General features: G+C 43.1%; 1 protein-coding gene and 2 non-coding genes across 3 annotated transcripts; 1 reads left to right on the top strand and 2 right to left on the bottom strand.

Moving 5' to 3' along the window:
• Positions 1 to 509: 509 nt before the first annotated feature.
• LOC114430713 (NACHT, LRR and PYD domains-containing protein 12-like) lies at positions 510 to 25,441 on the bottom strand. The gene is made up of 9 exons (XM_028398678.1): positions 25,430 to 25,441; positions 22,586 to 22,787; positions 20,562 to 22,365; positions 20,299 to 20,472; positions 19,948 to 20,065; positions 19,617 to 19,666; positions 18,751 to 18,797; positions 15,281 to 15,786; positions 510 to 527 (listed from the first exon to the last, which is right to left on the bottom strand). The coding sequence occupies exons 1-9, from the start codon at positions 25,439 to 25,441 to the stop codon at positions 510 to 512; spliced, it is 2,931 nt and encodes a 976-aa protein (XP_028254479.1).
• On the top strand, positions 1,064 to 1,135 carry trnad-guc (transfer RNA aspartic acid (anticodon GUC)). Its single transcript has one exon. It is a non-coding gene; the product is annotated as a tRNA-Asp (tRNA).
• Positions 6,432 to 6,513, bottom strand: trnas-gcu (transfer RNA serine (anticodon GCU)). Its single transcript has one exon. It is a non-coding gene; the product is annotated as a tRNA-Ser (tRNA).
• Positions 25,442 to 26,521: the final 1,080 nt, after the last annotated feature.

The following is a 26,521-nucleotide window of genomic DNA, read 5'->3' as shown; positions in this document are numbered from 1 at the left end:
CTGTCAATAATAACACTGACACGCGATTCTTCCTGTCTGGCAGCTTTATGCAGAATTCAGCAAAAATAATTATGTACAGAGGTACAAGTGCTGGAAGTACATGAAATGTACATATACACATGTTCGGTTTTATCTTCATCTGTCTTAAACAGGTTACTTCAAAATAATGTGTTCAAATCAGTAAAATAAAGGTTTAGCTGAAAATGCGGCACTAATATAAATAGAATAACATTCCGTTCAGAAATAAACAAATGCATTTTCATTTCACAGTCACACATGTAACCAACTTAACCTCATAACTTCATATAAGCGTACTTACTCTCTGGTTATGAGTCTAGCTTTAAGGTAACACAGACAACATGGAATTAGCGTCTGTTAGCAACATGCTATTACGTGTTTCTCTCGCTTTGTGAACACTTGTAAAACATAAACAAATCTAACAACACTGTCTGCAGTCACTTAAGATACTAACAGAACTAACAAAAGTGTTTAATCATATAAGGCCACAGTTACAAGAGTTTCTTTACCTGAAAAGGGAAGAGCTGTCAATAATAACACTGACATGCGATTCTTCCTGTCTGGCAGCTTTATGCAGAATGAAGAATCGCCTGTGAGCTCCCCTTTCCTGTCTCTGCAGGCATGAGCAATCGATCAGGACCAGGCCAAGTGAGCCGAATGTTTTTACAACTCACTCGTTTTAATTGTATTCAAACTTAAAATTACGCATAATTATGGGCGTTGCCGCTTGAGTGACAGGTGTATCACAGTGTGAGTTTCCTGCTTCCACGATCGCCCGCCCCCCTAAACCCCGCTCGTGCTCACCCTCTTTGTCCATATTTGGAGTTTTGGTGGACATGACGCTGCCAACATGGCGGTGGTCATCAACGTCCTGGAAACAAACAGGTGACGTCACGGAAGCTCTGTCCATAGTTTTTACTGTCAATGGGGTGCACACACACCTGCAGTCTGCCCACAGTTACTGATGTAGCCACTCCGTCACACCCCAGCTGACACATGACCGCACCAGGTGGCTGCTGCTATGACACATGGAGGTTGTCACCATTCCTCGTTAGTATAGTGGATAGTATCTCCGCCTGTCACGCGGAAGACCGGGGTTCGATTCCCCGACGGGGAGAAAGACTTTTACCACCAGATAGGATGATACTGACCCTGTACATTGCTGCTGCAATAGAAAACATTTCCCAGTTTGGGATAAATAAAGTATTTGTTCTGTTCTGTTCTGTCCTCTTGTGTCTTGTGAGCTTTAGATTATATTATTTCTTGGGCTCTATGCTCTAAGTGTCCAGTGTACAGTGATGATATGTGACGGTATCATCATGGTCTCAGAGAGAAGAGTTGAGTGTGTCTGTTCTGATCTTTGTTGTGTCTCTTCTCCTCTGTAGTTTCTGCTTGTTGCTCCGTCACACGCCCTCTGCTGGTCATTACACACAACCTCTGCTGCTGTCAGACTGTATAATAACCACTTCTGATAGGAGCAATATTCACACACCACAGTGTACAACACATTATTTATTTAGTTTCTGATGCACTATGTACAGTTTTCTTACAGACCACTTCTCCCTCCACTCACCTGTGCAACAACTGTTCATATGTAAACTGTTGATGATTCTATTCTATATTTTATCATATATATCTTTTCTTAACTTATCCTTTGCTGTCTGTACCTGCTGTTGCAAAAATGCAATTTCCCCATTGTGGGACTAATAAAGGTTTCTTAATCTTAATCTTAAGACTGTCTGGAGGACACAGAGTGGACATGGGTCACAGAGTGCTGCTGCTGTTTGTGTCTCTGCAGCATGGGCAGCTGCTCCTGCTCCACTCGTCACCGGCTGATTGTTCACACCTGTGATCAGTCATCAGCCAATCCTGCTGCAGCTTCCATCTAGTATATGTGTCCAATGGAAGCTGAGCAACATGTCAGCTACACACATAGAAACACTACACATAGTTTGTCATATAAATAACATGGATTGAATCATGTTGTACAGTCAATGGAAACAAAAAGCACTGAGAGTGGTGCTGGTAGTGCAGCAGTGGATGGAGGCTGAAGTGCTGCCACCTAGTGTCAATATTTGGTATTAACTCTGACTACATATTCCACCTTTAACTCTCTGCCATATATACTGTGCCATGTGTGAAGTGATAATAAAATGTGAATGTGAATTTATTGTAAAGAACTTTACTTATTATCCCTGTTATAAGTGAGCAGTGTGTGTGTGTGTGTTTGATGGAGTGTGTAATGTCTGCTCAGTGTTACTGATGCTGCTGTGTGTGATCTGAAAACTGATCAAACTGTGATGTGTCTGATGCTGACAGAAGAATCAGAGGTCAGACAGTCGGATCCTCCTCTGTGACACCTTTAACATCATATCAGAAATCTCTGTCTGCTTCTGGTACATGCAGCTGATCACCAGCAGGGGGCTCACTGCTTTGCTGTCACTCGGGGCCTGTTCTGTCTGCCACTGGGATATGATGAGTTGAACTTCAGAGTTTGAATAGATTTCATTTGTCATGTGTTTATGATCATTTTATGAATCAGCTCAAATAAAGGAGACTCACTGAAGTCACAGTTTAGTGTTTTAATACTTATACACACTTATTTTGAAGCTGCTATCAACTTGATGAGTCTTCCTGTTGAAGCACGAGGCAGAACGTGTGTCAGAACATCCATGAACTGAGTAGATTAAGAGGAAAAGCTGATGTGTCACAGCTGCTGGTTGTGTTCTTTCAGTGTCTCCATCTTGATGAAATGAGGCGTTTTACTTCCTCCAAGTAGAGTGGACCTGGCTCACAGAGTGCTGCTGCTGTTTCTGTCTCTCTGTGAGCAGCATGTTAAACAGCAGGCTCTGAATAGTGACGTCATGATGTCACAGTCACATCAGTCTAATCTCCCAATCTGAGAGAGAGCTGTCATCAACAGCAGGAAGTGCAGGAAGCTCATGGTGTGCAGGCCTCTGATGTGTGGAGGCTGTCGGCTTGTAGCAGCCAACAAGAAGGGAGTTTGTAAAAGTTCTCTGTAACTTTAAATGTGAGGATTCAGAAAGAACTTAGATCAGACATGTGCAGCACTTGTGCAACAGATACTCCAACAGTGACAGCTCTTCTGAAGAAAGCCTGAGGAGCTGAGACCTGGATGAGACACTGATACAGCTTTGCTCTGCTGACAGGAAGGATGAAGGCTGACCACACACACACACACACACACACACACGCACACGCACATACATAACACAAACATATAGACACACACACGCACGCTCTTACAGACACACCACACAAACACACATACAGAAACACACACATAACACATTCTTACACACACACACACACATATAGACGCAACACACACCAACACACACAATCATACACACACTCTTACAGACATGCACACACATTTATTGTCACACCGGCTCAGAAAGTGTGACAAATTGGGGAGGACAAACACAACCTTAACCATTTTATTGAAGAAAGAACAGTAGTTGTACACCAACAATTGACTAACAAGGAAATGTGCAAACAAAATACACCGCCATGCCTGCAGCAGGCTGGAGAGAGAGCAGCCCTCCTAGTAGGCCAGACGGGGAGAGAGAGAGTGAAGCAAACAGACTGGGAACTCTTAAACCGTCTCCAGCTCGTCAGCACAGGAGAGCTGCATAAGCTCAGGATCAGCTCCACCCAGCAACCTCCTGCACACACAGGGGAGAGACAGCAGCAACAACACAACACTCCCTGAGAGGCCAACACAGGGCCACAATATAGACACTGACACACACTAACACACAGACACATGCACACAAACATATACAGACACACACACATACACACAATACACTGCTTCAGACACACACACTGCCTGCTTCAACTGTGGAAAGGCTTGCATCAGTGCAACAGGCTGTTGGGCCTTTGCAGGATCCTGCAGGGTCGACCCCAAAGTTCAGACTCACAGTTCATAGCAGGACTGAGCTGGATGCAGTCACAGCTCCTCACTGTGTGCAGCAGCTGGACTGAGCTGAACACTGGACTCAGACAGATTCAACATCCACACGTCAGTCACTGGAAGCCTTCAGAATGCTTCTCTCCTCACTCAGCTTCCAGTCCAGATCCAATACCTTACTGCAGGTGAGTGACGGACCTGTCAGCTGTGTGTTAGAAATGCATGAATAAACAGCAGCTTCATGTTGATGCAGGACGTATGAGGGCGGAACACTGATGAGATGAAAAGATTCAGAGGAAAAGGCAGAAAGAGCAGAGCTGATAAGTCACATGACTGATGCACTGACACGCTCTCTAGTCAGCTCCTCCACCAATCAGGCGCTGCCTCGCTGCTCATGCAGCCAATCAGGTTGTAGCAGTACATTTAAAGCTCTCCTCTCTTCACTGTCGGCTCACATATGGCTCGTTGGTCTAGGGGTATGATTCTCGCTTCATGTGCGAGAGGTCCCGGGTTCCAATCCTGGACGAGCCCTGATGTTTAACTGTATTCCATTGGAGACCAACTCCTTGTTGTTGACTCTTTTCAGTTCCTCTCTAACTACCACACAGCTTTACAAAGCTAACAAAGTTCTATTCAGACTCATCCCAATCCAGAGCAGTTGTTCCACAGTAACACCTGCAGGAGGACGTCATCACCCAGTATGTGACCTGCACTGTGAGCTGTAAGGTCTTATACAGACAGGTGTGTGTCTGTCCTCATCAAGTCCAATCAGTATCATCAAAGACAGCTGGACTCAGATGAAGGTGTAGAACCGGACGATCAGAAGAAATGGACGCAGCTGAGTTCAATATATGAGAGTCACAGCAAAGGCTCTGATACTTAGGACCATGTCATATTTCACTTTGTCTTTTTAATACATCTGCAAACATGTCAACAACTCTGTGTGTTTCTGTCAGTATGGGGAGCTGTGTGGACATTAATGAGGAAAAATGAACTTCAATGATTTTAGCAAATGGCTGCAATATAACAAAGTGAAACATTTAAGGGGGTCTGAATACTTCCTGCACCCACTGTACACATTAAAAGACATTGATGATCTGTTCTTATTGTCTAAACAGGAACAGTTGAAGCTCAGCTTGCAGCCCCTGTATCTCAGGCTTCTCAGCTTCTCTTCAGATGTTTGGACGTTTCTGCTGGAACCTCTCATTTAATGACTCACATTTAGAACTTTTGACTTTATGTGGAGGAGGGATTGATTTTGGAATGAGGAGGCTGCAGCCTGCGATTTCACCACTAGATGTCAGCATTGCACAGCATTGGTGGTTCAGTTCAGATTGAGAGAATGCAAAGAGTGTGCAAAGCTGTCATCAAAGCAAAAGCTGGCTGCTTGGAAGAATGTCAAACATCAAACATATTCTGCTTGGTTTAACACTGTTTGTTCACTACATCATTCCACATGTGTTCCTTCATAGCTCTGATGTCTTCAGGATGAATCTACAATGTAGAAAGTCATAAAAACAAAGACAAACCACTGAGTGACTTTTGACTGGTACATTTAAAATGTCTGCATATGTCCTAACCAGCAGGGGGAGCACTGATCATAAACTCTCTGTCTCACATGTTATTGTCATGTGTTTTTATGGAAGATGATGCTGACTGTTGTTTTCTTGCTTCTCTCTGTAAACAGCAGCTTCCCTGAGGGGAAACTCAGCTAATAAATGATGCTGTAACCTCTGGGACTTGATCTGCTGGGTGGGAGTCCACTACATTATCCATCCTCATCCATCCAGCTACACCCTCCGTCCTAAAATGCAGGCTGGAGGATGCAGGCATCGATCCCGCTACCTCTCACATGCTAAGCAAGCGCTCTACCATTTGAGCTAATCCCCCTTGTATAAAGAATCAATTGCAAGTCAATCAGGACTCACTGCACTACATGAAGTGTACTAGTGAAGTATTGGAAGCATCAGACTTTTAATCTGAGGGTCCAGGGTTCAAGTCCCTGTTTGGGCAGAACACTTTGTACTCCCTCTTGCTTGTACTCCCCTTCCCTCTCTGTTAATGTGCTTGGACAGAGCTCTGTGAACAGCCAGCCTCTTTGTGTCTTGCCCTCCTTGTGCAAGGTGTCAATGGTCGTCTTTTGGGCAACTGTCAAGTCAGCAGTCTTCGTGGTTGTGCAGCCCACAGAACTAGACTGAGACCATTTAAAGGTCTTTGCAGGTGTTTTGAGTTCATTATCTGGTTAGAGTGGCTCCAGGTGTCTTCAATATTGAACCTTTTCACATATTCTCATTTCCTGACCTACTGAATGTGGGTTTTCCATTAATGACTACAGCTGGACCAATGCACAGACTGTGGACTTCTCCATAGACTGATCTGTGTAGATAGGACACCAGTATTACTGTCTTAAGTTGGAATGTTTATGACACCATCAACTGATGATCCTGTGTCAGGACGTTGACCTTAAAATATGAAACGACGAGGATGGGATTCGAACCCACGCGTGCAGAGCACAATGGATTAGCAGTCCATCGCCTTAACCACTCGGCCACCTCGTCTGTCTGATTAGCATGTGTTCACGGCTTCGAGCGAAAATACGCTGCAAAACTTGAAAGAGGTCACAGCTTTTGCCTTAAACATAAGCATCTTGACAAACTTTGACAAACATTGAAGGCCAGTTTTTGGAGTAGTTGTTTGGTTTCTCCATTGTGCAGAACAGAGCATGCCTCACTGCACTGGACTGCATATATCCAGGGGTGGACTGCATATATCCAGGGGTGGACTGCATGTGTCCAGGGGTGGACTGCACGTGTCCAGGGGTGGACTGCACGTGTCCAGGGGTGGACTGCAAATATCCAAGGGTGGCAGTAACTGATTACAAATACTCAAGTTACTGTAATTAAGTAGTTTTTCTGGGTACTTGTACTTTATTTTTAAGCCAGTACTTTTACTTGTACTTAAGTACAAATGTAACAAAATAATGTACTTTTACTATTTACTTACTGTCAGCCATTTTGTCTCTGTTAAAACAGTGGGTGTTGTGGCTAACAAAATCTAAACCTGTAGATAATTAGCTGCCCCTTTGTAATAATATTGACACTTTTTCTGCTAATTGCATTATGTAATTGTTGATCACAATGAGAGGTTAACAGGAGTACAGGATTACTAATGAATTTTGAGTTCATTCGGATTTACAGCTGTATCATTCTGCACCAGATGAAGCACATGATCTGAATCAGGTTGTGTCAGAGAAAGGCTGAAACCCTGCAGCACCTGTTTCTGACTGCTCTGACCACGCTGCCTTCTTCTCCAGTCTGCTCTCCAGTGATGTTGCTCCTTTTTCTTTCCCTCTGATTGAGCGCTGTGCTGCAGCCATTGCGACAGCCATCGCACCTCAGAGTGATCCAGCAGTGCCTCATGTTCAGCAGCATACAGTGAGCAGCTTTAATCTCTGGATTGACAGACTTTATCTGCGCAATAACTTGCAGAACAGAAAGTCTTCCAAAATATCTCCTTTCCAGGGATAGCACACCAAAACTATCAACTGAGCAGCACTGGAGATGCTCTGCTCTGTCGATTCATCCAACTGAAAGGAACATTTCTTACATGATCGCAGTCTATCCAGCAGCTGTGCCTGAATGTCAGCTGAGAGATCTTCTGTTCTCCTCCTCACCATGTCATTTGAAAAAGGTACAACTTTCAGTTTATTAGCTGCCTCTGTGCCAAGCAAAAGCTCACACCAGTCAGATCTCTGTCCACCTGTACAGTCACAAAGCCGGGGGCAGCGCCGCTGTTTTCCGGGATGTCTGAGTGCAGTCCTTTTTTTCTAGCTCTCAGGACGGGAGCTGTATCCACCCTGAAGGAAGGCGCCACAGGAAGTTAAAAGGCACTTTGACTCTGGTGGGACTCGAAGAGCAGTCCATTTGTTTGTCCTAGAATGAAAGGCAGAAATCCGGAATAAGCAGCAGCATTCCAGAATAGTCAACAGAATTCCGGAATTATACGTAGAATTCAGGAGTAACAGTCAGTATTCTGGCAAGTCAGCAGTCCAGAAGGGAAGGCAACATCAGCAGTGGCTCAGTGGTAGAGCAGGGTTGTGTGTCCTTGACCCACATTGCCTCCAGTGCTGGTCATTGTATGACACTGCTTGGCAGCAGCCTTAAGCAATTTCCCTTCTGGGATTATTAAAGTATTTTTTTAAAAAAGTCAGCATAACAGAGGTTACAGCATCACTGAGTTTCCCCTCAGGGAAGCTGCATTTTACTGCCACCCCTGGATATATGCAGTCCAGTGCAGTGCGGCATGCTCTGTTCTGTACAATGGAGAAACCAAACAAGTACTCCAAAATCTGGCCTTCAATGTTTGTCAAAGTTTGTCTTCAAACAAGATGCTTATGTTTAAGGCAAAAGCTGTGACAGAAACAAGTTCTTCTTCAAAGATACACAACTCCAACATCTTTGTGAAGTTTGTGGACAACACAACTGTGGTGGGTCTCATCTCCGGTGGAGATGAAACAAACTACAGGAATGAGGTGCACCTTCTGGCCGAGTGGTGCAGAGACCACAACCTCTCCCTGAATGTGGAGAAGACAAAGGAGATGGTTGTGGACTACAGGAGAGCACACAGTCAGCACACCCCTCTGACCATCGATGGGGTTCCTGGGTGTGCACATCACTGAGGACCTCTCCTGGACTAACAACACTGCATTCCTGACCAAGAAGGCACAGCAGCGCCTCTACTTCCTCCGCAAGCTCAAAAGAGCCAGAGCCCCTCCCTCCATCCTGTGCACCTTCTACAGAGGGGCTGTTGAGAGCATCCTGTCCAGCTGCATCACTGTGGTACGGAGCCTGCACCACCACCTGCAGGAAGACGCTTCATCGCATAGCTGAGAGGATCATCGGCGTCCCTCTCCCCTCCCTCCAAGACCTCTATGACAGCTGTCTCACCCGAAAGGCCCTCCGCATCACAGGAGACCCCACCCACCCTTCACACCGCTTCTTTAGTCTGCAACTCCCTCCGGGTAATGTGAGCACTGAGTGCCTTTTCTGAGAGGTGGCCGGTCTTCTTTGCTGCTAGCTCCCCCTCCTTTGCACGGCGAAGAGCAGCGACATCCTCTGGATCCCATTCAAAGATGCACGTGGACAGACGTGCCATGAAGACTCCATAGAGTGGATGAGCCTCTGTTGTGACACCTGCAGCAAATCGCCGCATAAAATGCCAGATGTCAAGGCGCACTTCGAGGTCATCCCACTCTGAAAACATGGCCTTAACACGAGACTGGCCATGCTGACTGCAGCAGTCTCTGTCCACATACTTCACTTTTGGGGGCATCTGTCCTGCCTCCCGATAGCGCTTCATCAGGCCAGCTGCCATGGCATCCAATCCATGTCCCTCGGCAGCTGTGAGCACAGAGACAAGGACTTGGCCGTGCTCATTTCCCACATTTGTGCACCAAGCAGCTGTCCCTGAAGCAGCCCCAGCAAGTTTCTTTGTGAGCTATTTGGAAAAGGTCAAACAGAGTGTTCATTATGCACGCAAACATATTTATATCTGGCCAACATTCTGTATAGGTAAAATGCTGTGATACCTTTTTTGTGGAGTCAATCTTGAGCACAGACCCAAAGACAGATTTTGGCCTTGACCTCATGCAGTCGCCCCAGAACATCCCTGGCATATACAGCTAACAGCCACTTAGGTTTAGGTATGGCAGGTAAGGGAGGAGGCTCAAGGAACACAGGAGGCTGCACAAGGGAGGACTTTGCAAATGGCTCACAGGCAGTGAGGTACTGCAGTACACGCTGCGACCATGCCTCACCATGTTGCTCCATCAACTTCTTGTGAAGCTGAGTCACACTGTTGCCCAATGTCCTCTCCCTCATCATCCTCACCACCCGGTTGTCACATGAGTATCTAATGAAAGACCAGTGTAATAACACAAATGCAGTTTGTGGTTAAACAATAACACAAATCAAAGCACCTAATAATGTTTGATCTTAATTATGACTTACCTGTATGTCAATAAAGCGGGAAACTGACTGCGGTGGCCCATATCCAGTTGTCCTAAGATGTCTTCAGACCAGGCTGGATACTTTTTTGTGCAGCGTTTGCACTCCAAGTACTCTGTTGCAAGGTCATACCACCCGTCGATGTCTAAGACCTTGCGCACAGTACGATACAGTCCTGCCGCTGTTAGTCTGTGTTTACCACAGTCTGGGCGAACACAGACAAGAGGGAACTGCCACATCTTCAGCGGCATCTATAAAAAAAAGGGGCCGACAGAAGAAGAGGTCAGGTGAGGTGGGCAGCTGACTGTGAATGAGAGGGGGCTGAGGAGGATGCCACCAAAGCTTCAGCTGGGGCACTAGCTCTGGCTTGCCAGTGTGTAGGTTGGCCTTGAAGAGGGTCTTACGGATCCACTCCTGCTGGAAAGGTGGAAGCTGATCCTTCCAGTGACGAGGGAGCTCAGTAGGTGGCTGATGATGTGGAGGGTCTGGTATTTTTACCACTAGAGGCGGACCAACACAGGCCTCTGAATGAGCCATGGCTGGAGCTTTTGAAGGAGAAATGCAGAAAAAAATAATATAAGGATGACTGTTGCATTTGATCGCAGTCCACATTCTGCCTGCACAGCATACATTTGGACAAGCATTAATAGATTACGATTATAATTAATAGTTAGACATAAAAAAATAAGAGACCACTGTGGTTTCTTATTTTTTCCAGAGCTGTATTTGAAAAGGATTAGATGGAATAGAGCAAAGAAAATAAGTTGTGATGAATTTAGTATAAAGTAGTGATGCCCACAGACATGAAGCGTGCACACAGTTGCAGTGATGAAAAACAGACTGTGATCATTAAAAAAATTAATCTCCTCCGTCCTGTTCAGGGGATTAGACAGTGAGTGAGAAAAGCAAGTGATGTTAGTGAAAATGTTATCCAATGATTGTTTCTCAACGGGAAACACAAATGAAAACACCAACACCTTTGGATATCCTTAAGGTTTTGAAGAGGTGCACTCAAAGAATGCATCCCGCTTGAAGCTTGATGCGACATAATCCTGTACTGTAAACAAAAATATTTGAAAAAACAGTGATTTTTTATTCCTCAAAAATAATACTTCACAGTGTGTTTTCACTAAACATTTTCATAATATTTGCATTTGTGTCGTATGCCACACCTGTATTCTGCTGTGCTTCATATTGTGACACTGCAGATACCAGCTCCTCATCATCGTCTTCAGCAAAGTCACCCGCTCCAGAAGGGGCAACAGAAGTGCCTGCAGCACAAATAAAAAATGTTATTAGCATTTATTAATAGGTTAATAAAATTATTACTGTTGACAAGACACAAGGACAAACAATGTACGATGTTACTTACCAGTAGGGAAGAGCTGCCTTTGTGCCAAATGTTTGGCTGGGGTTCTGTTGGCAGAGTGCACTGCGGTACTGGGGCTGGAAACAGCAAGTGGATAAGTCTGTGTAGTCTGCCATAATGATAACTGAATACATATACAGTACATGTTGCACAGTTACACTCACAGGGTTTAACTGGTGACATCAGTTTTTTAGCCAGCTGTGAAGGAGACAAATGTTTGCCACGCGCCAACAGTGCTTTCACAGTGCCAGTCTTCCACACACCAGTTTGGATGGCAGCAGGTGAAGGAGCAGACATGTGGGAGGCTGCAGGGGTAGGTGCAGAGGCACTGGAGGCTGCAGGGGTAGGTGCAGAGGCACTGGAGGCTGCAGGTGTAGGTGCAGAGGCACTGGAGGCTGCAGGTGTAGGTGCAGGCTGACATGTTCCAGCAGAAGCCCTTCTTTTCAAGACGTATGTCTTGAAAATAGCCATGTTGGTTTTGGGCCTGGCATCTGCCTTGATCAGGTACTTGATGAGAGCCTGGGCCTCCTTGCTCTGGTCTTCATAGACGTCCTTCATGGACCGGCCCTTGAAGTCTCCAAACTCTACCATCAAACATCCCTGGTCTCCAGTTTCCCGGGCTTCTGCTTGCAATTGCTGCTTTCTTTTAAACTTCTCCAGTTCCTCTGCCATCTCTCTAATAAGAGATGTGTACTGAATGAACAGCTGCTTATTTTGTGACAGGGGGTTTGCCTGCACCGTCTCTTTAGATATGCTGTCCATCAAATACAATGCATACCCCAGAGAGTTTTCCAGGAGCCATATAAATCTCTGGCCCTGGTACTTCCCAAACTGGAGCTTGCAGTGAGCAAGCACCAAAAAGTGGTCACTGGGGTCTCCACCGTTTACACTCACAAAAGTTCTGGCCTCCGCCAGCACTTCCTCTTCAGGTTTGGCCCTTCCAGATTCCACATTTTGCATTCGCATCGCCTCCTCTGATGGCGCCATGAGGAGACGCTGTGATGTAGCCGACTGCCGCTTAAAAACTGGATAAGCATACATTTTCTGAAATGAAAACACAATTACCACTGAAAGATACCTGTACTTTTAGAGTGTGATCATTTAACAAGCTACTTCATTTCCCCACAGGGATTGATAAAGTAATTCACATTACTATGATAATGTGTACTACTGTGTCTCCTACTAAAGCAAAACCATGTTATTTTCATTGAGCTATTGTATTGTACCTTTATTTAAATATTTGTAGAGGTAAGTTGTTAAAGGGGAGGGATTGTAATAAAACACCCACCTGAAAACAAACCATTTTAACATCATAACATAACTTAATTTGTAAGAGTAAAAAGTATTCTATTTTGATTTATTATATTAATGTTAAAACTGGAATTTCTGAACTGATCAATATCCTACGTTTATAGTTTATAGAGATAGTGAATGACCTCCTGGATTAGCCTACATGTAGGCTACTTTACATCTACAAAAAGCGGTTTACACCATTACAAGGTATTACATGCATATTAGTATGTTATGTGTACATTACATAAAACGAACAATAGAGCAATATCTACCAGTTTACAGAGAATCAATTGCACGTATAGCCTGTTAGCGGGTGGCCATGATAGCGATAGCGATCAATGGTAGTGACATTTTTTGGTCGGTATTTAGAGGTTGACGGGTACGTCGAAGAAAACGTGTGCTATATAATGTCCAATCGCTATATCGCTATGTCGGCCTGTTTTGTTTTCTTAAGGTACAGACTGTATCTGAACAGACAATGGCCGATTTATAGTAAATTAAATAAGGTGAAGTAAACTTCATCTTACCGTTTTCACGAGGAAGGGTCAAAAGTAAGCCACAGTGAAGGAACGCGATTGGTTGGTCAAAAGTAAGCCCAGGGAAAGGAACGTGATTGGTCAAAAGTAAGCCCAGGGAAAGGAACGTGATTGGCTAATGTGGGCTTACTTTGGGCTTACTTTGGCTCGACTAGCGCGATGCAGTAAGCGCAAGCGAGAGGTAGCGGGATCGATGCCCGCATCCTCCAGCCTGCATTTTAGGAGGGAGGGTGTAGCTGGATGGATGAGGATGGATGGATAATGTAGTGGACTCCCACCCAGCAGATCAAGTCCCAGAGGTTACAGCATCATTTATTAGCTGAGTTTCCCTCAGGGAAGCTGCTGTTTACAAGCTGTTTACAGAGAGAAGCAAGAACACAACAGTCAGCATCATCTTCCATAAAAACACATGACAATAACATGTGAGACACAGAGTTTATGATTAGTGCTCCCCCTGCTGGTTAGGACATATGATGACATTTTAAATGTACCAGTCAAAAGTCACTCAGTGGTTTGTCTTTGTTTTTATGACTTTCTACATTGTAGATCCATCCTGAAGACATCAGAGCTATGAAGGAACACATGTGGAATGATGTAGTGAACAAACAGTGTTAAACCAAGCAGAATATGTTTGATGTTTGACATTCTTCCAAGCAGCCAGCTTTTGCTTTGATGACAGCTTTGCACACTCTTTGCATTCTCTCAATCTGAACTGAACCACCAATGCTGTGCAATGCTGACATCTAGTGGTGGAATCGCAGGCTGCAGCCTCCTCATTCCAAAATCAATCCCTCCTCCACATAAAGTCAAAAGTTCTAAATGTGAGTCATTAAATGAGAGGTTCCAGCAGAAACGTCCAAACATCTGAAGAGAAGCTGAGAAGCCTGAGATACAGGGGCTGCAAGCTGTGCTTCAACTGTTCCTGTTTAGACAATAAGAACAGATCATCAATGTCTTTTAAAATGTTCTGATCAAATCACATTAGTTTGTATATTTATATTACACACAGAGCTGTTGTTTCAGTCACATTCATTTGTTATGTGTACAGTGGGTGCAGGAAGTATTCAGACCGCCTTAAATGTTTCACTTTGTTATATTGCAGCCATTTGCTAAAATCATTGAAGTTCATTTTTCCTCATTAATGTCCACACAGCTCCCCATACTGACAGAAACACACAGAGTTGTTGACATGTTTGCAGATGTATTAAAAAGACAAAGTGAAATATGACATGGTCCTAAGTATCAGAGCCTTTGCTGTGACTCTCATATATTGAACTCAGCTGCGTCCATTTCTTCTGATCGTCCGGTTCTACACCTTCATCTGAGTCCAGCTGTCTTTGATGATACTGATTGGACTTGATGAGGACAGACACACACCTGTCTGTATAAGACCTTACAGCTCACAGTGCAGGTCACATACTGGGTGATGACGTCCTCCTGCAGGTGTTACTGTAGCTGTGTCTCATTTCAGGGTCTGCATGGGAGGCCGCGTCCTCCTGAGGATCCTCCGGAGGCCGGGTCCTCCGGAGGATCCTCAACCGTTGGTAAATGGGACGGTCTGGCCTTCAAAGCACTTCCTGATTGTGGCGCGACGTCATAAATTTTGCCCCGGGAAAAACAAAAGCAGCGACAAAAAAACACATTTACTACCACTATTAAATGCCAGTTAGATTGCATGATGCAAATATTTCATGTAAAAATGCACAAAACAAGTTATTTTACAAGTTGGGAGGCTCAGGCATTATTTTATATCTGTCATGTCAAAGTTCAAAATATTGAGTTGGAGTTATTAGTGTTTGTATTGCAGCAGTTTTAAATGGTGTTTTCCACTTAGGTCCATTAACTCCTATTATAATACTACATTTTAATATCAGAGCCATAACAACATGGAATCATGCATTTCTTAATGTAAGGGTTTCATTTGTGAGGACATGTCAAAGTTCATGATCATAAATTCAGCTTCACATTCTTCATTTCACTGCTTCTAAGACAAAAACATGTTCTGACCTGAAATCACAGTCAGTGATTCAAATGAAAGTGAAACATCATCAACATTTAAAGCACAAAGTTGAAGCTGCTGTCACTTCCACACACTCTGCTTCTACACACAGCACAGACTCACTGAGGAACCAGAACCCAACCAGAACCCAGCATGTAGAGGCTGAGTGAATGTGGTGCTGAAGGTGTGGAGGTGGATCAGTGTGTCAGAGGAGACTCTGTAGAAGGACAGAGTGCCAGCAGGACAGTCCACATACACTGCTGCTCTGTGAGAGACAGAGGAGGAGGAGATGGATGTTCCTCTGTTATTGTGACAGACATAGTAACCACGATCAGAGCAGATCAGACTCCAGGACTGATTGTTTCTTCCAAACATGCAGTCATCACTGTTTCCTTTCCTTCTGATTCTTCTGTAACTCACTGATATATAAACCCTTCCTCTCCACTCGACCTCCCAGTAACAGCGACCAGTCAGAACATTTCTACACAGCAGCTGAGGAAACCAGTCAAATCTGTCTGGATGATCAGGATATGGCTGCTTCTCTCTCACATGTGTCACCTTCCTGTTGTTGTCAGACAGTTTGAGCTTTGTGTTCACTGAGTTTGTGTCGACTTCAAGTTGACAGAAATCTGATGGAGAGAAAAAGACACAGCTGCAGTTTATCATCTGACACATCTGATGGCTTCATTCTGTCTTTACTGACTGATGTGTTGTTCATTCATACAAAGTTTATCATCAGACTTTTTGTCACTAATGTTTGAATGAACAAACACACAACTATCAGCTTTGTGTTCAAACACAAACTGGATATTTGCAGCAATGTGAGTAAAGACAGACACACACTATACACACCTGACAACACACAGACACACAAACATGGATTTTCAAAATAAAAGACCCTGCACAATAACAGGATATGGCTGACGTGTAGATTTTCAAAATAAAACACTTAAACATGTTTTAACATGCATTAGGGAGTGTCCCCAACCCACCCCCCCCACACACACACACACACACTTGCACAGACACACAATGATTTTCAAAATAAAAGCCTCTAATTCATTACACAGCTAACTAGCGCTAGCCACCCCTACAAATTATACATCAAATCGACCGGCTCGGTCAGGACTACGACCCTCTGAGGTTTGGTAGCGATCGGATAAACAGTGTTCGAAAAAATCCAGAAAAACTGCGATCGACTCTCCCCACAGGCATCAAATCACTGTCAAAACTTTGAAGGCATGGCGTTTGGGCATGCTTTCACACAGAACCTTCATTCAAAATGTAAAATGTAGATAAACATTAGACCTCTGACATATTGAGTCCCCATGTCTGTGCCACTTTTTGTTTTGACAGGCAAGCCACTTAAGCTGACCTAACCCCCCTCATAGGAAATAATGGGAAACTGGTGAGATCCCTGACAAAACCCAGCTAACTTTGGAAGCCTATCAGTCTGGCATGCCTCTACACAGAATATTCACTGCAAACCGCTCATAAGGAGTTGGACTTTATCATATTGAGTCCTCATGTTCATGTCTTTTACCAAACTTCATAAAATAGCAGCCAAAGTCACATCCACATCTTTAGGATTCCTCCATTCAGAATGAATGGAGAAGCTTGGGGCCTATTAAACCTTATATAAAACCAATCAGAAACACTGTAAAAGCATGAAATGTCATCAGTGGCATCTTTCACATATGCGGTGATCAGGAATGAGGTTTGGTGGTATATAATGGGGCGGACCGGCAGCAGAGTGTGGGTGAGCGTGCATTGGCCCACTCAAAATTTCTTGTGAAATTTTCTAGGTTATATATACAATAGTTATTTCTATTTTCTTTCCTGTTTGGTTCTTCTGTCCTTATGTTCCTTTCTTTGGTTGGGATTGTTGGTGCATTATCATTTAGGGTTTTTCCTGTAGAACAGACCAAAAGGCCAGTTCATATGTTCACTGGGCCGAAGCCTCTGTCATAAAATCAATAATGTCATAATATGCCACCAGTACTGTTGTCCACAGGATGAAATCACACGTTTAAAAATTATTATTATTTATATATATTTAACATTTCACCACAAGATGGCAGCAAACATGGTCAAACTCTCACCACCCTGTTTTGCCAGTGATCTGTGTTTTTTTATTGCCCATTTCTAAAATGGCAAGTGTGAGTAAGAAAAGGAAGGTTGACAGCGAAGGCCGAAGTTTCAGGACAAGTGGAAATGGAAGAAGAATGTGAGGGCAAGACATCTTGCACATTGAAACCTGTGTTGGAGCCAGACCTGCCCCCTTTACTGCAGCTGAGAGCCCAGTCTCTTCCTTCTCATCAGAGGTCCCTTGTTAATCGCGGGGTTACGTTCCAAAAATAACCCGCAAAAGGTGAAATCCGTGAAGTGATGGGCTTTATTTTTTACAGTTATTCTAGATGCTTTAAGGCTGTGAACCCCTCACTACACACTTTATACTCCTTTCTCTCCTGTTCAAACACTGTCAGAGTTCAAACCTTCATAAAAATAAGTCCAGTGTTACAGAATGAAACCAAAGCACAAAGCAAAATAAAAGGAAATATAATAACTGAAGATTAAAAAATGGTTTGTGAAATGGAAGTTGTGGCGGCTGCACTAAATGAATGATAAGTTAATGTGGTCTGTTCAGAGCTGTCAGTAAAAGCTTGTTTAACTGGTTTCGGCTGTCCCGCCTAACAAATGAAGAGATTGCTTCCAAAACGCTATAAATCCAGAAAAAAGTGTTTTCTTTCCCAAAAAGGGTTTATATGAAACTTCTAGTTTTCATATAAACCCTCCGCCATGACGGTTGGAAAGCTGCCCCGTGATTGGTTGAATGGAAATGCTGCATTGTGCTGAAAATCAGGGCGTTTGTAGCTGATTGGGAAAAAGGGAAGAAGCGGTGCAGGGAAACATGGCGGATAACGTGTTTTGTTACTAACTGATTACAAACTTTAAACAGAGACCCCGTGTGAAACTTATTGTGGTGGTAACTCGTTTTCTTAAACAGTGGCGTTTCTCGCCCTAACCCTAACCCTAATAATGCTGCTCACAGCTCAGTGTCTCAGTGTCTTCACTCTTCAGTCCATCAGTCCAGTCTGACCCTTTGGATGAGATTCTTTGTGTCTGAGTCCTGCCTGCTTTTGGACTGTGGAGCTGTTTATTCCTGTGTTTGGACCTTTTCAACCCTTTGTGGTCTCTTATTGGATTTTGTCTTTTGTCTGCTTTGGTTGTCTCTGTTATGTCCCAGGCTGAGGGGAAACCCACACACAGCATGTCTGCACCTCCCCACTCGTCCCCACTCTCAGATCGGCAGCTACACAGGCTGGTTTCAGTGTTAGGCTGCAGTTCATGAACTCGGAGCTGAGCAGTGCCCAAACAAACACAGAGACACTACAACACACTAAAGCTCCCTAACAAGAGAAAAAGGGAAAACCAATGACAAAGCTGGAACCTAAAACTCCTGCTGGGGAGTAATAAACTCCAGTAAACACCAAAGAAATCCAACCGCCGAGGCTGCGCTACAACAGCTCTGATGGACTGATAGAACACTGACTCATGCACAACAACATGAGGAAAGACTGAGTCAAACTTACACTTCCTCAGCCCAGGTTTTAACCTCTGCTCTCCACCATGCTCCACCCTGCAGGAAGAAACACAGTCAGAATGATTTTCTAACCAACATGAGTCCAAACTGCTGATCAACATGAAGCAGAGTTCCTCAGTTTGTCAGAGACTGAAACTCATCTGTGTCGACTCCAGAAGAGTCTCTCCTGATCTGCTCTGTGTTTATTCATGTCCTCCATTCTGTGAAATATTGCTCTCTGTCAGTGCTTTACTGTAAAATCCTCTTCATGCAGCAACAGTGTAGGTTTGATCTCAGCATTGTGCATTTATCCAAAGCAGCAAACAAGCCACACTGTCTCTGACTGTTTGTTCCTTTCACTCTATATGCAAACACAAGCCTGGTTCACATGTGTCATGGATGGAAGAGCTTCTGACACACTTCAAATAAATACATTCACTCATGTCTGTGTGTAGTTTTTACAGTGATAATATTGTAGTGTCTCCCTGCTCTCTGTCTCCGACTGAAGGAACTCCTCCTTCTACCATTGTGTTGTTGTCTCCTCTGAAGCTTCACATATGGATTGTTTCAGGAACATTTGTTTGTGGAAATAATTCAGTGGTTCTTACAGCTGAGGACATTAATAAGTAGGGCATCATTTTGTATTTGATCTGCACTAAGTGTGACTGAAAATCAGTCTGTATGTATTTTGACATGAAGAACGTGTATAAAGAAAAGTGAAGTTAACATGATGGACACTTAATGATGGAGGAAGATGAACATCAGGGATCAGTGATTATTTCTTCTCTGCAGTTTCAGTCCATCCATCAACAGCTGTGGATATATGAGCTAAACTGACAGACTGAGGAGGACTCATGCTCTGTGGTCTCTGTGTACCTGAGAGTCTTCAGACTACAATCTGGACTGTTGAGTAAAGCAGACAGCAGCTCCACTCCTGAGTCTCCTGGATGATTGTAGCTCAGGTCCAGCTCTCTCAGATAGGAGGGGTTGGAGGTCAGAGCCGAGGCCAGAGAAGCACAGCCCTCCTGTGTGATCAGACAACCTGACAGACTGGAGGTACAAAACATGTCATGAACTCAAGAAGAAAGAAGGAAAAATCCAACAGATCTTCAACATGAACATGAAGCAGAATTTAACTGATGATCAAAAAGCTGGATCCTGACCTGAGAGCCTCCAGTCTCTCTAGTCCACAAGACAGCTGCTTCACCCCTGAGTCCTGCAGGTCATTATTATTCAGATCCAGCTCTCTCAGACTAGAGGACTGGGAGCTGAGAACTGAGGACAGAGCTTCACAGCTTCTCTCTGAGAGGTTACAGCTGCTCAGACTGAAAGAAATGCAAATTAGTTGTTATTAATGAATGAATGAATGACTGAATACAAACCAATTACACATTTTGTTGTAAATAATGACAATAAAGATCTTTTTACTTGTGTAGAATTCAGTGCACATTAGTGTCAATCTAAAAGCCTCCACATGTCAACACATGAACTGCATGTAGAAAAGCTTCAAACATAATGTTAAGGTATGCATTTAAATGATCAACAACCAGAACCTGACCTCAGTGATTTCAGACCACAGTGAGCACTCTCCAGTCCAGCACAAAGAAGCTTCACTCCTGAATCCTGCAGGTCATTGTTACTCAGATCCAGCTCTCTCAGACTAGAGGACTGGGAGCTGAGGACTGAGGACAGAGCTTCACAGCTTCTCTCTGAGAGGTTACAGCTGCTCAGTCTGAGAAAAAAAAGATTGAACACAAAGTCAATGTTTCATTGTTCATATAAAAATCAACCATGTTTGAAATGGTTCATAAATCCACCTACAGAACTTTGTTGGAGGCTTTGACCACTGGCAGCAGCCTCAGAAGAGCCTCCTCTGAAGCAGAGTATTTCTTCAGGTCAAACACCTCCAGATCTCCTTCTGATGACAGTAAGATGAAGCCCAGAGCTGACCACTGAGCAGGAGACAGTTTATCTGTGGAGAGACGTCCTGATCTCAGGGCCCGTTGGATCTTCTCCACTAGAGAACGATCATTCAGTTCATTCAGACAGTGGAACAGATTGATGCTTCTCTCTGCAGACACATTCTCACTGATCTTCTCCTTGATGTACTGGACTGTTTCCTGATTGGTCTGTGAGCTACTTCCTGTCTGTGTCAGCAGGCCCCGTAGAAGAGTCTGATTGGTCTCCAGTGAAAGGCCCAGGAGGAAGCAGAGGAACAAGTCCAGGTGTCCATTTGGACTCTGTAAGGACTTGTCCACAGCACTCTGGTGGAGGTGTTTTAGTTCAGGTTTGTCTCTAAAGCCTTCAGACTCCACAGATGTTGTTTGTTGTTGTTCCAGCAGGTTGACAGCAGAGCTGATGAAGGTCAGATGGACATGAAGAGCAGCCAGAAACTCCTGAACACTCAGATGGATGAAGCAGAACACCTTGTCCTGGTACAGGCCTCTCTCCTCTTTAAAGACCTGTGTGAACACTCCTGAGTACACTGAGGCTGCTCTGATATCGATGCCACACTCTGTCAGGTCTGACTCATAGAAGATCAGGTTTCCTTTCTGCAGCTGATCAAAAGCCAGTTTTCCCAGAGACTGGATCATCTTCCTGCTCTCTGGACTCCACTGTGGATCTGTCTGAGCTCCTCCATCATACTTGATCTTCTTCACTTTGGTCTGAACCACCAGGAAGTGGATGTACATCTCAGTCAAGGTCTTGGGCAGCTCCGCTCCCTCTCTGGTTTCCAACATGTCCTCCAGAACTGTAGCAGTGATCCAGCAGAAGACTGGGATGTGGCACATGATGTGGAGGCTTCGTGATGTCTTGATGTGGGAGATGATCCTGCTGGCCTGCTCCTCCCCTCTGAACCTCTTCCTGAAGTACTCCTCCTTCTGTGGGTCGGTGAACCCTCTGACCTCTGTCACCACATCCACACAGTCAGGAGGGATCTGATTGGCTGCTGCAGGTCGTGTGGTGATCCAGAGGCGAGCAGAGGGAAGCAGCTTCCCCCTGAGGAGGTTTGTCAGCAGCACATCCACTGAGGTGGACTCTGTGACATTAGTCAGGGTCTCATTGTTGTGGAAGTCCAGAGGAAGTCGACACTCATCCAGACCATCAAAGATGAAGACCACCTGGAGGTGCTGAAAGCTGCAGATTCCTGCCTCTTTGGTTTCAATGAAGAAGTGATGAACAAGTTCCACCAAGCTGAACTTTCTCTCTCTCAGCACATTCAGCTCTCTGAAAGTCAATGGAAATGTGAACTGGATGTCCTGGTTGGCTTTGTCTTCAGCCCAGTCCAGAGTGAACTTCTGTGTTAGGACTGTTTTCCCGATGCCAGCCACTCCCTTTGTCATCACTGTTCTGATTGGTTCCTGTCTTCCAGGTGAGCCTTTAAAGATGCCTTCTGGTCTGATGCTTGTTTCTGGTCTGTGTGCTTTCCTGGATGCTGCTTCAATCTGTCTGACCTCATGTTCCTCATTGACCTCTGCAGTCCCCCCCTCTGTGATGTAGAGCTCTGTGTAGATCTGGTTCAGAAGGGTCGGCTCTCCTGCTTTAGCGATCCCCTCAAACACACACTGGAACTTCTTCCTCAGGTTAGACTTGAGTTTACGTCCACACTCTGCAGCAGGAGTTCCTGAACAAACAATAAATGTCATTAATAAGTGAACGCTACAATAAATGTGTCAAATCAATATTTTCTGTCTCCATGAAATCTGTTCATCAGTTGTAGACAAACAGTTTGTGTTTTCAGTCAGAAGAATTCACAGATGTCTGCATCATATTAACAGCAGAGTGTGTAAATGTAAACTTCATTTCCTCTTTCCATCATGTTAAAGCTCTTCAAATCCTCTTACTGCTCTGCAGACACTCAGCCAGCTCCTCCTGCTTCATCCTCCTCAGGAAGTGCACTGTGATCTGCACTAATGACTCTCTGCTGCTCCTCTGCTCTTCATCCTCCTCATCCTCCCTCTGACTCTCTGAGCATTCTGGGTAATCTGGACTCAGGAGCTTCTGGATCTTCTTCAGCTCATCCTTCACAAACCTGACAATGTTCTCCTCCAGCAGCTGGAACAGAACAACAGAGTATAAACTCTCAGACTTTGAGGAGCAGAATAACAGTTTAGTGTTTCATGATATTACAGCTTATGTTCATACATGTATTACTTGAATCTACAACATTAGATATGAAGTGTTGTGTATGCACAGCTGCTGTAGTTATAAGTATTACTACCACAGTTCTGTCTCTGTGAATGCTTGTTCAGGGGTCAGGCTCTGGGTCTCTGTAGAGCACCAGGACTGTTGTGTTGTAGTTAGAAGCTGTTTGTAGTCACCATAAATATGGCGTCCTGAGCAGGAATCTGAACACTGGGTTGCTGCAGTCTGTGACAGAAACATCAGCATTTAACAACACAATCACTTCACACTTGTTGCATTAAAACATGAAAACTATCCCAACTCCACACATCCAGCTCATGTTGAACCTGTTGTTGCTGCTTTAATGACTGAAGCACAGCTTTAAGAGTTCCATTCCACTTCCACTGTCATCATATGTTCACATTGATTTAGACCAGGGGGGTTCAATTAAAGTCACTGAGGTCCAGTTGTTCACATTTCCTCCAAGTCAAAGGTCTGAACTGATGTCTAGCTTGTGTCTTATCAGCTTCCCCTATGTCCACATGTTCATGGGTCATTGACAAATCAAGCTTTTTTGAGTCCAGAATAATGTGTTTAAACAAATCTCATTCATGAAATAACATTTGTAACTGTTTTAACTCATATTTTAACAGTTTTTTTCAACGTCACAAGCAAGAAATGTCAGGTGGCGCAACCAAATATTTATAAATATATATATATATATTCCTAATATTTATTTCAAGATAAATCTTTGGCAAGTATCCATTAGGGTGTGTACACTTGGTAACACATTATTATTTGGTAGTTTTGTTTTGTTTATACAATAATTTAAGATTTTTCCCTTTTGTAGGTCAGGTTTTAACTATCGTTAGCATCCAATTTTGTATTTAAAGACAGAAGAAATATTTAAAAAAATACACAAATTCATATATTCAGTAAAATAAGTACACAGATTACATTTAGAAACCATTTGGCCACTTTAAGCTATTATTTATTAGTTTAAATTGGTTGCACCACCTGACGGTTATTAGTTGTACCACCTGACAACATTAGTAATGACATGAAATATTCTCAAAAAATGCATTTCATTTCAAATATTTACATGTGTTTTAGTAAATAGTCTCTATTTACATTTTTTTAAGTAAAATAAATCTTTTTTTTTTCAAGAATGCGAGTAGTAAACATCTCATCAAAACCACTTAATACAACATTACATTTGATACAACCCTATACTAAATGATAATTTAAAAAAGGGCATTTCCTGAAGAAAATGCAAATTTGATTGCTGCAGCTGAAGCATTGCTTTGAAGGCTGATGTGAAGGATAGCTCTGAATTGCTGGAGATTCAGAGAAATTCAGAGATTTGTATGCCTCTGTGTGTCAGCCTGTCACCATGGTAACAGCAGAGCACTCCAACTTTGAGAGCCTGGTGTGCAGAAACAATTCAGAATTAGAAAATGCTGAATACAAGTTTGATAGAGCAGCATCTAATGAGCGTTTTAAGACTAAAATGGAGTCTGTAGCTTGAAATTTGTAGGAGGAGATACATTTGGCAGATGACCCTCGTTGAAGGGCTCTCTCATAGACTCCCATGTTAAAAATGACATCGAAATTGCTTAATATTTAAAAAATTTTCATTTTTTTTAGAACGACTTAACGTTGACCCGGAATGTCCTCTGTGAGATGAACATTTTGATAGTTGAATGGCTGAAATCGGTTAATGTGTGCTGAAGATACGCTGCACCAAATAACGTACGGAAGAATAAGAAAGAAAGAAAGAAAGAGGGTGAAGAACAATAGTTTGATTGCCTAGCAGCAATCAAACTAACACTAAAGGGAAGTTTTAACAAAATTAAACCATTTTCAAATATGGAGTAATATTTGTACAGACCTACGGAGCCCCACTGATGACATGGTAAAAAATAAATAATTTGTGGCCACAAAATATGTATAATGTGCGCACGAAATACTAATTCATGGCCACTTAGTATTTCGTAGGAACTAATTAGTATTTCATGGGAACTAATTAGTATTTCGTGCGCGCATTATACATATTTCGTGGCCTACAAATTATTTTTTTTTTTTACCATGTCATCAGAGGGGCTCCGTACAGACCTTCTCAGGTCTGTGTAATAAAGAATTCCCAGTGTGAATGCATTAGCCATGTGTGCCATGAATTGAGAGGCTCTGGTTCTGATATCACTTTGAGAACTTCAGCTGAGTAGAAAATAATGACGTCAGCGTTGTGGGGCCAAGTGAAAGCATTTTTTCCTCCCAGTTACTTTATGCAGCTCACCTGAATCTCTTCACCAACTACTTGAAGAACTTGCCCTACAAAGCGGCATCTAAAATGTACATATTATTATGTAAAAATGTGTAATATCTTTGACTTAAAACTAGTAAACATTTTAAACATGTCACAGATATATTTAGAGCTTTTAATAACATTATATAGTGACATTCCTTGCAGTTGTGCCACCTGACTAACTGGTTGCACCACCGGACTTTTTCAACTTATCTTAAAATAAATAGGCTTATGTTTGGATGCTAGTATTAGCGTCTACCCATGTCATCATATTCATATAGATCAATTTTTATAAATAAAGTGTTTTATGATAATTTCTAGTTTTCCATTGGTTGTACCACCTGACATAGAAAGTGTACCAGTCTGTATATGAATTGAAAGTAGTTATTTTTATCAATATTTAAGAGAGAGCTACAAATCTTTTAGCTTAATCCCAAGGGTCCCTTGGGGTCCTCTGGCTGATACAACATCCTGTTTATGGCTATTGTCTCTTCACTTTAAAATAAAAGCCCATTGTTTATGGTTGCACCACCCTGACATTAAGTAAATGTAAATTGCGGGACAAACATTATCTCAACAGCTTTAAAACTGTTGATATGAGAAAAAAATAGATTATACAAAAGACTATAAACATAAAAGTATGCAGAGCATTTAATTTTGAATGTATTGTTATTAAAAGAGCATTTTTAATAGGTTTTTCGTCTGACCATTTGCTCGGACAGGTGCTCCACCTGACATTTTAGGGGTTTGAGAAGCCAAAACAGAAAAGAATATAATTATTTGAATGTACTGAAAAATTTATCAAAATAAATAGGTTTTATAGATAAAACTGACCAAAGTTATGAAAAAATTACATTATTTTGAAAGAAAATAGTGGACTCGGACTCAAAAATATGCATGTCATGTCATTGACCCTCATATGTTTCAGTAATATCTATTGTCAGTTTTCAATGCAGGAAATGTTTACCTGGGGCACAGCTAGCTCTGTTACCATGAATAAAAGTAGTCCCAGGCAAATACATTGAAGGCCTTTATTTCAGATTAAAGGAACTGAAACCTCAGACTGAAATAAATACAAAGTGCAACAGTCAATAGACTGGTGAAGAAAATTAATTAATACACAAAATGTGTGTATTAAAAATGAAAACTATCCTGACTCCACACTGTTCAGCTGCATCCAGCAGGTTTGTAATTTGATCTTCTTCACATATTCTGCTTTAATGGCTGCCAGCACAGCTGTAAGAGTTCAGTTAAATCTTCCACTCACCATGTTTCTCTTTCTTTAACATTAAACGATGTGCAGCAGGATGGGTTTGTAATGAATCACAGTCAGACAATGTTGCAGTGTGAT

This window comes from Parambassis ranga, unplaced genomic scaffold, assembly GCF_900634625.1.
Source record: "Parambassis ranga unplaced genomic scaffold, fParRan2.1 scaffold_27_arrow_ctg1, whole genome shotgun sequence".
NCBI classification, from domain to species: domain Eukaryota; kingdom Metazoa; phylum Chordata; class Actinopteri; family Ambassidae; genus Parambassis; species Parambassis ranga.
The sequence above is the reverse complement of the archived record's forward strand: the minus strand, read 5'-3'. Positions and strand labels throughout refer to the sequence as shown.